This window comes from Teleopsis dalmanni, chromosome 2, assembly GCF_002237135.1.
Source record: "Teleopsis dalmanni isolate 2A chromosome 2, ASM223713v2, whole genome shotgun sequence".
In the NCBI taxonomy this organism is placed as follows: Eukaryota; Metazoa; Arthropoda; class Insecta; order Diptera; family Diopsidae; genus Teleopsis; species Teleopsis dalmanni.
This window is the reverse complement of record NC_051847.1, coordinates 66,533,787-66,546,695: the sequence shown is the minus strand read 5'-3', so window position 1 is coordinate 66,546,695 and position 12,909 is coordinate 66,533,787. Positions and strand designations below refer to the sequence as shown.

The following is a 12,909-nucleotide window of genomic DNA, read 5'->3' as shown; positions in this document are numbered from 1 at the left end:
TGTTGCATCTATTTTTATATAAAAAATGGATCATCTTCTTCCTTAATTACGAGTTTTTTAATTGCTTTGGGCCACTCAAATATTTTCATTTGGCAATAGAATAGCTTGCATATATATAAGGTATTTGTATAAGTGAAACCAATTTAAAATAAATAAAATTTAGTTAAATGAATAATGTTGTAAAACTATAATAATAATATCATAATATAAGTGGAAAATAACTATTCGATATTAATTTATTAAATAACAAAATGAATATAAACAAGTAATTAAATTAAATATTTAAATAAAATTCAAATAAGTAATTTAAATTTTTGAGGTAAAAAGAGTTTTTGAAACATTTTTTAAAAGGGTTAATGTTTGTTGAAAAATTTTAGTTACTAATAATAATAATTTTAAAGAAAATTTTTATGAATCTTTAAATTTTCAAAATTCCATGAAATAATTATTAACTGCTAATTATGCCTAATATTTCTTAAGTTAAATTTCTCCATGGTTTTACATTTTTGTTAAACCATATCCTTATAGGCCAGATTAACACACTCGAGATGAAATATTTGCGAAGAAAGTTTTCAAAACATATTGAGTTATTTATTTATCATAATTGTATTATTACTAATTATTTTTAACTAAGGGGTGTTTGCACTGAGTCAAATTTTCTGGATAAAAAGTAGATCCAATTTTACCGAGTCTTATTTCTTCATTCGATATAAGATGCCGAACTAAGTTATATCATTAGTACCGGGAAAAATCCCATAACTTGCTTTATGGTATTACTTTTTTGGCTATAAAATCTATTAACTCTATTAAAATAAGTTCCCAGTTTTGTAAGGTAAGACCGTTTGTGAAGAGATTTAACAAATCTAGCCGTCCATAAACCTAGCTAAAGCTCAGAAACTGATTAACTTGAGTAGAACCGAAATCAGTAATATTATCTTTACATATTATCTTTTGAGATTGGCAAAAGTCTAATGTATAATCCATTTCTAACTTTTGATCTTTGCGGCTTCTGTAAAAACGAAAAAGATTAATTGTTAAGCTTTCATCTATTGTGCAGATGTCTAGTCTTAGAAAAGTAAGGTCTATAATGTATGAGAACCATTTTTCGAGCACCAGAGATAATTGACATTGAACACTGCAGTGATGTTGATTTAAGCAGTTCTTAAACTAGAAATATAAGTGACAGAAACCCTCTTTACAAAGGAATCAATAGTTCACTAATGAGGGCGATATTCCATAAAAAAATTAAGAGGTTAACGTTATCAACCTAGAGACAGTCAATTTATACTCTGACATATACTCTTATACTTTTATTTAGCTTCAATTAATAAATAAAATATTGAAAGACAAATAAATTAAAATAAAATAAACAAAATGAAATAAAATAAAATGGTATAAAAATCATTAATTAAACTTAAAAACAATACAATTAAATTAAAAAAATGGAATAAACTGAAATAAAATAAAATAAAGTAGAATAAAATAAAGTAAAATAAAATAAAATAAAATAAAATAAAATAAAATAAAATAAAATAAAATAAAATAAAATAAAATAGAATACAATAAAAGAAAATAAAATAAAATACAATTAACAAAAAATGAAAAAAATAAACATAAAACTAAAATAAAAAAATTTGAAATAAAAAACAAAAATACAAAATAAATAAAAAAAAATTAAATTAAGAAAAATTAAATAAAAAAATAATTTACTATAATAAATAATTCAATAAAATTAAATAAGTAAAATCAAATCAAATAAAACAATATAAAATAAATTAAAATAAAATAATGTAAACTAAAATTAAATAATACAAAAAAAGTTGCTCATCAGCAAATAAAAAAAAATAAAGGAATATTAAAAAGCGCTATATGAAACCTTTCAATATTAAAATATACATGCAAAAATTAAATGATTTAAATATTAATAGCTATTTTTTAGTGATCAAAATAGGTCAAAGTGTCTATTATATTTTAAAGTAAATTAATTTTACTAATTTTTTTTGATAGATAATAGCTGAACAATTGGTTCGTTACCTGTCAAGTGAATTGAATTACTTGACATTAAATTTTTGTTCACCATAAGAAAGTTTATACAATCTCTTTAAATCTATTAATAACGATAAATAAATTAATATTTTAATATATATAAGTAGTAATGAAAATATATAAAATTGAAAAAGGAAAAATAATAAATATATTTAAATTAATTTATTTTTTAATTATTATAATGATTTTAATTAATTTTGTTTTTAATATAATTTATTTTAATTAAAAGCTTTCTGATTGAAAAATATGTTTTGAAACATTTTGAATATTATATTATTTTTATTATTATTATTATTATTCTCATATGAACAAACAAATTAAAATGAATAAAAGTTTTTTTCCATACTCGTACCTATGCATCATGCGCTGTAGTTGGTCTTCAAAATGGCGTTCACACTACATTTTTATTATGGTGATTATAATAATCGAAAATGGTAACAAAAGAAAATTGATAAAAATTTGAATAAAATAAAAGCTAACCAATCAGAGCAGCGCATTTGAAAAGTAGTATTTTTGCTATGATGATAAGAAAATAATAACAACGTATGAAGAGAAAAAAAAAAGATAAGGTAAAGCACAAAAGTTTCATATATGATAAATAAATAAAATGGCGATCATGCGTTTACTTATACATTTAATTGTTTGTAATTTAAATCAAGTAATTGTGATATTTGTTTAATAATTTTTAATAATATATATAGCTATGAGTTATTTGTAATAATATATAGTATATTGATATATTATTAAATTTTGTATAAGAATATGTCTTATATATTGTATTGAAATATAACATCATGATAGAGAGGCAGATAAGCGAGAGAAGGGCCGAAGTTCCGACCAATTGAATGGATGAACTATATGCGCATAAAAATAATGTATATAAAATATCATAGTCTGCAGTAAAAGCGAATAATATATTTCGGTGATCAGGTCAACAATTAATGTATACATTGAGGCTTTGAAATCACTATAACTTTTTTCCTGCCTATAAAGTACGATCTTGGTTACTCTACCCTAATTTTTTCTCTCAGAGTAGCAAAAAAATACTCTCAACTTACGAAAGAAAACATGTGAAGCAATAATAATGCTCTTAAAATCTTCAGAGTTAGGTTTTACTAGGAAAAAATTTTCTCGTTTTAAGCTTCAGTGCAACTAAAGTCAAATTTCAGTCTATTGCGAATGTATATTTGTTCTTCTTATTTGGCAGTGTGAACGATCTGCCTCCATCTGTCTCGAACTTCTGCTACTCTACCAGTTCAGTATTCCAATCGTTCTTGTTTCACCATACAAGTTCTTATCCTATCTTGTTCTTGGCCTACCTCTGTGCCTGCTTGTTATCGACTTTGCGTTATATATACTGCTCAGCTTTCTCTGCAGTCCCATTCTCACTACAAGAGCAGCCTATTGTAGTTTTTGCGATTTAATATATCTAACTATATTTTCGTTTCTTGGTAGTTCTTCAATTTCATTATTTGTTCATCTTTAAAAAGTTTCTGCATCAATTTGGATTAGCTTGCAAATTTGGCGCACTAATTTTCTTTCGAAAATGTTTATAGCTTCTTCATTCGCCTTCGTCATTGTTCATTGTTCTGAGCTATATGCAGCTATCGGTTTTATTATTGTCCTATACATTTGTAACTTACTTTCTTTATATAGGAATCTTGAATTCATTAAGTCCAAATATTTGTATAAACATCTATTTGCAGCCTGTATACAATTTTTTATTACAATTCTGCCATCATTATTGTTGCTAATCAGCACACCCAGTTAGGTAAAGTTGCTTACAATCTCAAAATCATATATATCATATAAATCATATATCAAAAGAATAAGATAAAAAGTTCTCACCATTGCTCTTTTAATATTCATTTTGTTTTCTTTTATTTAAATTAATTAATTTTTAGTGTTCACAATTTTTATATTTCATTTTGTTGACAACACAATAAACAACATTTGTCAAAAAAAGCATTTAACATATTTAAAAAGTGTTGCCAATTTGTTTCAATCAGACTTAATAAAGTTTTTTTACAACTTTAAAAATAGAAATTACGGCTTCTATCAATCACAACAGCTACTAGCTCACTATTTCTTTGTGGGAATATAATTTTAAAGCATTACATTCGACATTTTTCGCTTTAAATCAGTTCATTTATTTATAATGAGTTCATTTATGTGAAAGCGCTTTGTAGGGTAAGTTATTCTCATTAGCGGCCTTAATGAGCAAAACTGCCTAAATGAAACAAGTGGAAACATGACATTACCAGTAAAGTAGTAGAAAATTGTGTCTTATTATCTGTTTAGGATCGTGTATGTACTCCTTTCAGATTATCTTATCTTTTTTGCATTTTTTTTGCAAAATCGTCCTGACAGATCTATTAGAGATTATACTTCTAAAGAATATTAACATTGTTTAGATAGATCCACTTATAATTATAACTGATTATTTTAGCACATTCTAATATAAATATTTTTAAATTCTAGAGATTTATTTAAAGGAAACATTTTTTTTTTATTTCTGGAAAACTGTTTGACTTTAAAATAGATCAACAGTTATGTCTCAGACAAATTACTTAAGAAACTAAAACATCCGTGAGCTATAAACAAATGTCAATAACGTGTAGAACTAAACAAATTGATCATTTACGACTTGTTAAGAATTTTTAGTAGTTTTTTATGAGTGTAGAATTAAATTTTTATTGCTTTGATTAATTACAATTCGCATTGATTAATGACATCAAATCGTTCTGTGGAGAAATACAAAATGCATTTTCTTGCTCGTAACTCATTCAATAATGTTGCCATGTAACCATGTGGCCATGTTTCCATGTGACCATGTTTCCATGTTCAATTTGCTGCCGGTTAAGAGTGGAACCAACTTTGTGTGCAAGAAACAATCAACTTTTTGATATGCAGCCAAAGAATTGACGCCTGCGCGAATGCTTCAAGCCATGATTTTCCGTAGTTTAAAGTAAACAAAGGTAAAAAGGCATTGCCATACAAATGCATATGTATTTTTACATATTTATATGGCAACATTAATTCATGCTTGCATATTCGTATGCAAGCACTTTTATTTCATTTCAAAATTATAATACATTTTGTTTGGCTATTAATTTTAAATGTTTTATTTTAGCCCGGAGATATGAGACAATAATTCATAAAAATGTTCATTTAAATTTGTTAAAGAAAAATGGTGTAATTAATTTTTGGATTTGATGGATAAAATTGGATTTGAAATGATTATGAGTAGTTCTCGTCTGGAGGATATAATAAATAAGTTACTCATTTTTATTATTGAAAATTCAATTAAAAAATATTTCATAAGATTAAATGTACAATTTTTTTTAATTATTTTGTTATTGCAAAATTATTATTGTTATTGATTTAAATTTACTTATTACTAATAAAATAGTAATATTCTGGTTATTATTTTGTTCGCAATTAAGAAATCTTTAAGGTATGAGTCAGCAGTTTTATATTAAATTTATAATTATAATAGCTTCATTTTTCAATATATATTAAATCATTTATTCTTAATTTGTTTATTTGCCCCTTCATACTTTTTATGGAAGGAGTTATTGCTCAATATAGCAATATTTGATAAATAGTCAATCTGGATAAATAGTCAATCTGGAAAAATAGTCAATCTGGGTAAATAGTCAACCTGGAGAAATAGTCAATCTGGATAAATAGTCAATCTTGATAGATAAGCCCGGATGTTGCATTTATCAATTTCACAGAATAAATATTTTTTTTATTAACGAGGACTTAAAAGCATCTGAAGTCTAAGACAGCACAGTACTTTAATCCACTAAAAACATGTCCTCATGCCCGGACGGAAAGTCCCTCCAGGAACTACCGTAGAGCATTACGTCAGTAGACGTCCTAGGCAAGATTAAATTTTCCATGTATACGGGCTTTCCAATAGCCCGTAGAGATCCTCACTGATCTCTAGTCTGGCTTTGTTGAAATGTAAAGAGAAGAAAAGAACATGGTTCGCATCCTTCACAACTGCGATTAAACGAATCCTCTTCGTGCTTGAAACGGGAATTTACTGTTTAAAGACTCCATGTCCGGTTAGGCTCTGAGTGAGATAGAAATCCACCTGACCATGCATTCTGTGTACCCACACATCGAGATTTGGGATCAGGGTCATTCCACCGTTGTTGCCATGAAAATATGATAGCGCGGCGTGCCACAGAGGAGGAATATAAATTTGTTTTTTTTTAACAAGTAAATGTCAAAATGTTAGCTAACAATAATATTAAATACAAAAGAGTAAAATGTGCCAGTTAACAGCACGAAAAAAATGAATCTTTCCCAGCTAACAGCAGTCTACATAACTTTATTGTATATAACATTTATATAAACATTTTTAATGTAGATATTTCAAGGCTTTATCTTCCTGTCAGTGCAGTAATTCGATAAGCTCTGTTGCAAGATTTTTTATAAGACTCTAAATTTTTATATTTTGATTCAGTTTAAAATTTATATTAAATTATGAGATAAAAATAATAATATTTAATAATATTTCTAATCTTTCTTTATTAGAAATATTCTATGTTCAAATATATTGTGATTGAATGTACACTCAGAAAAATAATCATTTAATGATTTAACCAGATTTCAACTTAATCTCAGATCAAAATATATTGGTTTTCGTGTCTCTTTTACACCATGAGGTAACATTTTTCTAACCAAATTAGCAGGCCAAATTAACCTGTGTGTAGTTAGACCATATTTTTCTGAGTGTATGAACAAATCGTTGGTTTATCAATTCTTTCGATTGAATGCGATTATTTTGAAGATGAAATATGAAATATTATAGATGAATTAATCGCATTAAAATGTAAAAAATAATTTTAATATTATTTTTTAATTTAATATATTTTGGTGTCTCAAGTCCCACCTTCATCGGAGGGTTTGCCCCCGTCAAAATTTGCTCGATAATTAATCAGTGCTCTTTACATATGCATGTTACGTATTTGAAATTATAATTTTATCTCTCCCTTCATATGTGGTCCAAGATTTTAAAGGATATTACTATATTTAATGCAAAAAATAAAAAAAAAAAAAGAAATTTATAAGGAAAAATTTATATATTTGCCGTTTAATTAATAAACACTACAGAAATCAATTAACATTTCAGCCTGAAGTGTATGTAAATCAAATAAACTCAGATGCACATATAAACTGCACCTTCACTCGCAAGGCAATATCATCTCCATTCGCCTCGTCTCGTCTCGTCTCGTCTCGTCTCGTTTGTGTTAGCATCCTTTCTGAAGTTGGCTCTTATAAAATAAGCTGAACGGCCTGGCCTTATGAATTTTAGCGTTGCATGAATTTGTAAGCGGTTAACATTTACAATATTTCATGTAAATATTAAACGGGAAATCAGAAGAAATCATTTTAAACTCACAAAATGCAAACATGCAAACATGCATTGCACCTCGAATATGCTAAACAGACAGACCTGGTAGAGAGACAGATCAACAGATAGACAGACAGACAGACAGACAGAGAGATAGACAAACAGATAGACAGACGGACATCAAGTTCAACGTACAAACAATTGACAGACAATCGTCTTACGTTATGGTCGGGAAGAGAAGAAACGGAAAACGTTTAACGTATCTCAGTATCGCCTTCAAGAATTTTATATCAATAGTAAATAACGTATTCCCTTAATGCATCACTGTAAATGGAATGATGATGCTAATGATGATAATCATAATAATCACGGTAATTATGGCCAATATGATTTCAGCTTTAATTACACTGGTGAACAAAAGTCATTGTTTTTATTGTTTTTAAATAAAATTCAATTTAATACGCGTACGGATATATGTAATTAAAAACAAATAACGTCTACTTTATTAATATTTTTATTAACTATTTTTATAGAAAAAGTTTTATTATTAAATCAATATTTTTACGTGTGCTCTTGCTGAAAGACAAATATTTTAATAATTTATTCTTTCAATTAATAATAAACAATAATTAAGTGAAGTTAAAAAGAGTGGCAATTCAGTAAAATAATTGCAGTTTTTATCTGGAGGTTTCGAATTTAATTGTTATTTTAAGAAAGCTTAATAACATGCTTTTGTTTTCAAGCAGAAAAGTCATATTCTAATGTCAACTTTTTAAGTACAGTCTTCTCACGGCACCAGCTAACTGCTTAATTAACTTAAGTTGTTGCTTTTATATATATGTATTTGTTATTTCAAATTGTCTTAATGTTGTTTTATAATTCATAATAATTTTTTTGAGACTGCAAGTACCAGGAATCGAACTTGTGCCCTACCAAATTTCAAGCTCAGAGTCAGCGCTCCTTAACCAACTGATACAAAGCCGTACTTGACTTTTTTGTTCGCATATTTTTCTGGAGTTTTGATCATTTGCTGTGATAGTTTTATTAACAAATTCACTTGCTGTGTTTATATTAGACGAAATCATAATCATAAACCAGCTGTATAATCATAAAATTAATTAATCATATTTTTTTATTTTTAATTGTTAAATTTCAATACTATTCTGTTTGTAGAGGCATTATTTGTTGCATGATTTATATATTCTTTCTTATATAAAGAACCTAATCTAAGAACGTAATATTGAGAAACTCATGCTTACGTTACTCCACGATTCGCACGGACGAACCCAATATTTTGTGAATATAAGTTGTAATTTAACGTCAAATTTTTTAGACGAAAGTGATTATTATATTTAATAGAAACTAGTATATTTCTCATAAAGAGGTTTTTTTTGAATAGTAGTGCACTACAACAACAAAAAATCATTTTATATTATTTTAATTAATTAAGTTTTTAGCTGTCCATGTACATGTTTCGAGTATTTTCTTCATTATTCTGCGATAAAATTCATGCTTCTGTGCCATACGAAGCACATATAGAATGAGTGATATATAGATTGTAAGTTTTGTCTCTCGAGAGTTCAAAAAGTGCTTAATTAGGGTAAAGTTCGTTAAAGTGAGCTGTCTGGTCAAAAAGGGTCCAAATAGTGTTTGTTCAAGACAATCGTTTGTAGAAAAAGAGTTTAATTTGTCGAAATAATGTTTATTCAAGAGTTAAATTGATTCAAATAGTGTTCGTTTAAGAGAGCTATTTGGTCAAAAGTATTAAATTGATGCAAATAGTTTTGTTCAAGAGAGCTGTTTGTGGAAAAAAGGTTAAATTGATCGAAACAGTGTTTGTTGAAGAAAGCTTTTTGGCCCGAAAGAGTGAAATTGGTTCAAATAGTGTTCGTTTAAGAGAGTTATTTGGTCAAAAAGTTTTATATTAGACCAAATAGCGAAGTGTTTGGCCAAAAGGGGACAAATTGGTCTAAATAGTGTTAAAAATAATATCCAAATTGAGTAAAAATTTCGTGTGTAAGAGGGTGTTCGCTTAATAGGAGTGTCCGTTAAGAGTGTTTATACGATATATAATGTTTCAATAAATAATAAAACAATGCAGGAAGATATTTACTTAATGGAAAGAAAAAACCATGTAGACTGGTGTTAATCGATTCATAAAACTATGAACGTTTAATTTGTGTATTTAATGAAACTGTTCAATGTTTGATTTATAAATTTCTGCTTAAAACAACAAAGTCAAAATAAATACCCACACACATTCGTATACTTACATATATACATACATACATACATACATACTCATTAAATTAATGTACAGTTTTTAAGAAATCAATGGGTGTTTGTGTGTTTGTTTGGTATGTAAAGTAACATGAAAAATAGCATCACCTGAACACACACATACACGTACATGTACACGTACAACCTGTAGATTTTTCTTTCCTCGCGTTTATTTGCGTTGCCATCACTTGATGGACAGCGAGCCTCATGTCACTTACTCCTCCTCAAGTCTTCTTTCCTTCGAGTGCAACACTGTAAATGAGTTGTGCTCTGGGATGCTGCACTCGGTGTCTGTGGCATCAAGCACTTTTAATGTTTTGTTGTTGTTGGTTATTTTGTATTTGTGTGAACGCATCCATTAGCATTTTTTAATTTAATTAACACAATCAAAATGTTGTTGTAGTTGTAGTTGTTGTATTTGTTGTTGTTATTGGTTATTAATGCTGATTATCAAATTGACTTTGCTTGTTTTATTAGCGGCGAAGTAGTTTTTCTTCGATATTCCGTTTTTCCAACTTCGATATGCAAATTAAACTTAAACAAAAATAAAATAAAAAATAAAATAAAAATCCAAAAAAAAAAAACTAAATACAAACAAAGCAAATTATTCATTGTTTATATTTGTTTTTATTTTTTTTTGCAGATACATGAAGTATCTTTATCCATACGAATGTGAAAAGAAAAATCTCAGTTCACCTGCGGAATTGCAAGCCGCAATCGATGGCAATCGTCGTGAAGGACGTCGTTCCAGTTATGGACAATATGAGGCAATGCACAATCAAATGCAAATGGTGAGTTCTTACATATATATAATATATATAATATTAAAAAAATAATAAAATCTCAACTTTATAAATTCTTTTTCTTTTTCTTTCTCTCTAAAACAGCCACAAATGGCACGTCCTTTATCTGGTGGCATGCAACAAATGTCACCTCTGGCATTGGTTACACATGCAGCATCGGCTGCTGCTAATCAACAAGCTCAAGCTGCTGCTGCTGCTGCGGCCGCACATCACAGACTGATGGCGCCCACATTTGGGCAAATGCCAAATATCGTAACACATGAAATCGAAAAACGTATGATGGAATATATAAATATGATGCAGGGAAAAAAGGATCAAAGCGCTTTAGGCGCTAATGCCGGGATTAATGGCAGTGGCAGTAGTAGTGGTACACCACATCAACAGCCACAACAACAACGTCAACGTTCGCAAAGTCCCGAAATCACTACACGTGAAGCACTGAATGCTCTGGAAATGTCACGTGTTGCACTTTGGCAAATGTATCACAACAACACAAGTCCACCGGCCTCAGTCAATGCTTCACCTCAGGGTGCAGCAGAAATACAACGCGTTGAACCGCAACGGTGAGTTTCCGAATACATATTTTATTTAGATGTATACATATTTGTATTTATTATGTATTTATTATTATATATAGTGTATTGTATAGAGGGCGCCTTCTAACTAAAATTGCTATAAATTTGTTCATGAGGCAATACTACATCCATATTTCATCTAATGACAGCTTACTATGCTTTCCATTTTATTGTTTTTTGGAAAAAAAATATGTACGTAATAGAATTTAATCTCCCAAAGCGCTATATTTTGACAGAAATCCAAATATTACCGTTATATATATAATATGTATACATCTCTATATATATTTATATATTATATACCTCTTTCATATGTCGAACCGTTATATATTATAACAAAACTGATAGTGTTGCAAAACGGTAACGTCAAAAAAAAAATTCCCGTAGAAGTGCTTTGAATGGGGACCACAAATGTCTGAACATAATGAGAACACCCATGCATCAAATATTAAGAAATGAGGTCTAATTACAGGCTGCCAATGAATGTTCCAAAAAAATTGGGTTCGACAAGCGAAAGAGTTGTTATATTCGTCAATAGACTTACATATATCATCATCTTTTGTGGGTTAAACTGGGCCAGTCTAAAACAAATTATCAAGGAGAGGGAAAATCATATGCGGTTGGAGTACTGGGAAGACTTCCCAGGATTTAGACAAAGTAAATCACTGATAAAACCATACTTTCTTAAATTCTCAAAATTTAATTTAAAGTTGATAACGTGCGAGAACGGATGGGTTTGTTTAGAAACAAGAAACTATTAGAGACAAGTAAGATTATTGAGTGGCATCGTTTGTATTGATTTGGGCTATTCGGACGATTGATAGTCACTACTTGTTGATGTGTTTGAACCGTGACGTCAATGTAAATGTGAATGTCGAAAAAGTTTTCTGAAAGGTTAGAACACATTGGGTGTATGGGCTTTCAAACTTTTTGTCGAGAAAAATAAAATGTTTCAACAAGACTGTACCTTTTAACAAAGCTGAAAAACAGTTCTTCACTTTAAACGTACAGTGATCTGTATGGTCATTCATGCTTCATTTCTCGGTATGTGTCATATTGCAGCCTAAACTTAAGACTAAAAAATACCAGAGTGTAGATTGTCACAGATACTACCGCTTCGTAAAAAAAATACAAATTATGTGTGTTTAATTTTGTGTAGTGTGCAAATTGTTTGTTGACATTTTGTTCCCAGAATTAGAAATAAATTTATTAAGTTTATTTGTTTCGCAACATTTATGTTAAGTTGATTTAACAAAATTCAGTTTAAAAAAAAGGAAGAAAAGTTGCAATGAGGTCCTTCTATGTATAAAATTATATCGTATTCTGTTAATATAGGACTCTTTTCGCTGTAGAATTTAAGCAATTTGAAGACCGTAAAGGTTTTGTTTTAAGGCACATAGTCAGAATTCACCACATCATAATAATTACATACACAAACCATTTTAAAAGGCTGTGTGTACAGAGCATTTGTATTTAAAACTATCGAGAGAAATTCTAGAGCTAGATTAACAATTACACTTAAGTTAATCTTTAATCCTTAAGTGTTTTATATTGTTTCAATAAAATTCACTAGAAATTTGAAAAAATGTCATTCATCTTTTTAGCCGAAGTACGTAATTCTTAAAATAAATTACATTTTTTATGTTTTATATATAATATATAATATATAATATATAATATATAATATATAATATATAATATATAATATATAATATATAATATTTAATATAATATAATATGTACAAAAATATACAATACCTCTAGGAGTATTTGTATGAAATTTTCTATATATGGATAGATATTATATTATTTTATATTATTTTATGTTATTGTA

At 28.2% G+C, this 12,909-nt stretch overlaps 1 protein-coding gene across 1 annotated transcript in view; it reads left to right on the top strand.

Annotated features, from left to right (window-relative positions):
* LOC119674755 (protein dead ringer-like) overlaps positions 1 to 11,067 on the top strand; it is a 162,226-nt gene extending 151,159 nt beyond the window's left edge. The window contains exons 9-10 of the mRNA XM_038085910.1: positions 10,341 to 10,488; positions 10,585 to 11,067. Coding sequence (XP_037941838.1) covers positions 10,341 to 10,488; positions 10,585 to 11,067 — 631 coding nt within the window. The remainder of the gene's footprint in view (positions 1 to 10,340; positions 10,489 to 10,584) is intronic.
* Positions 11,068 to 12,909: the final 1,842 nt, after the last annotated feature.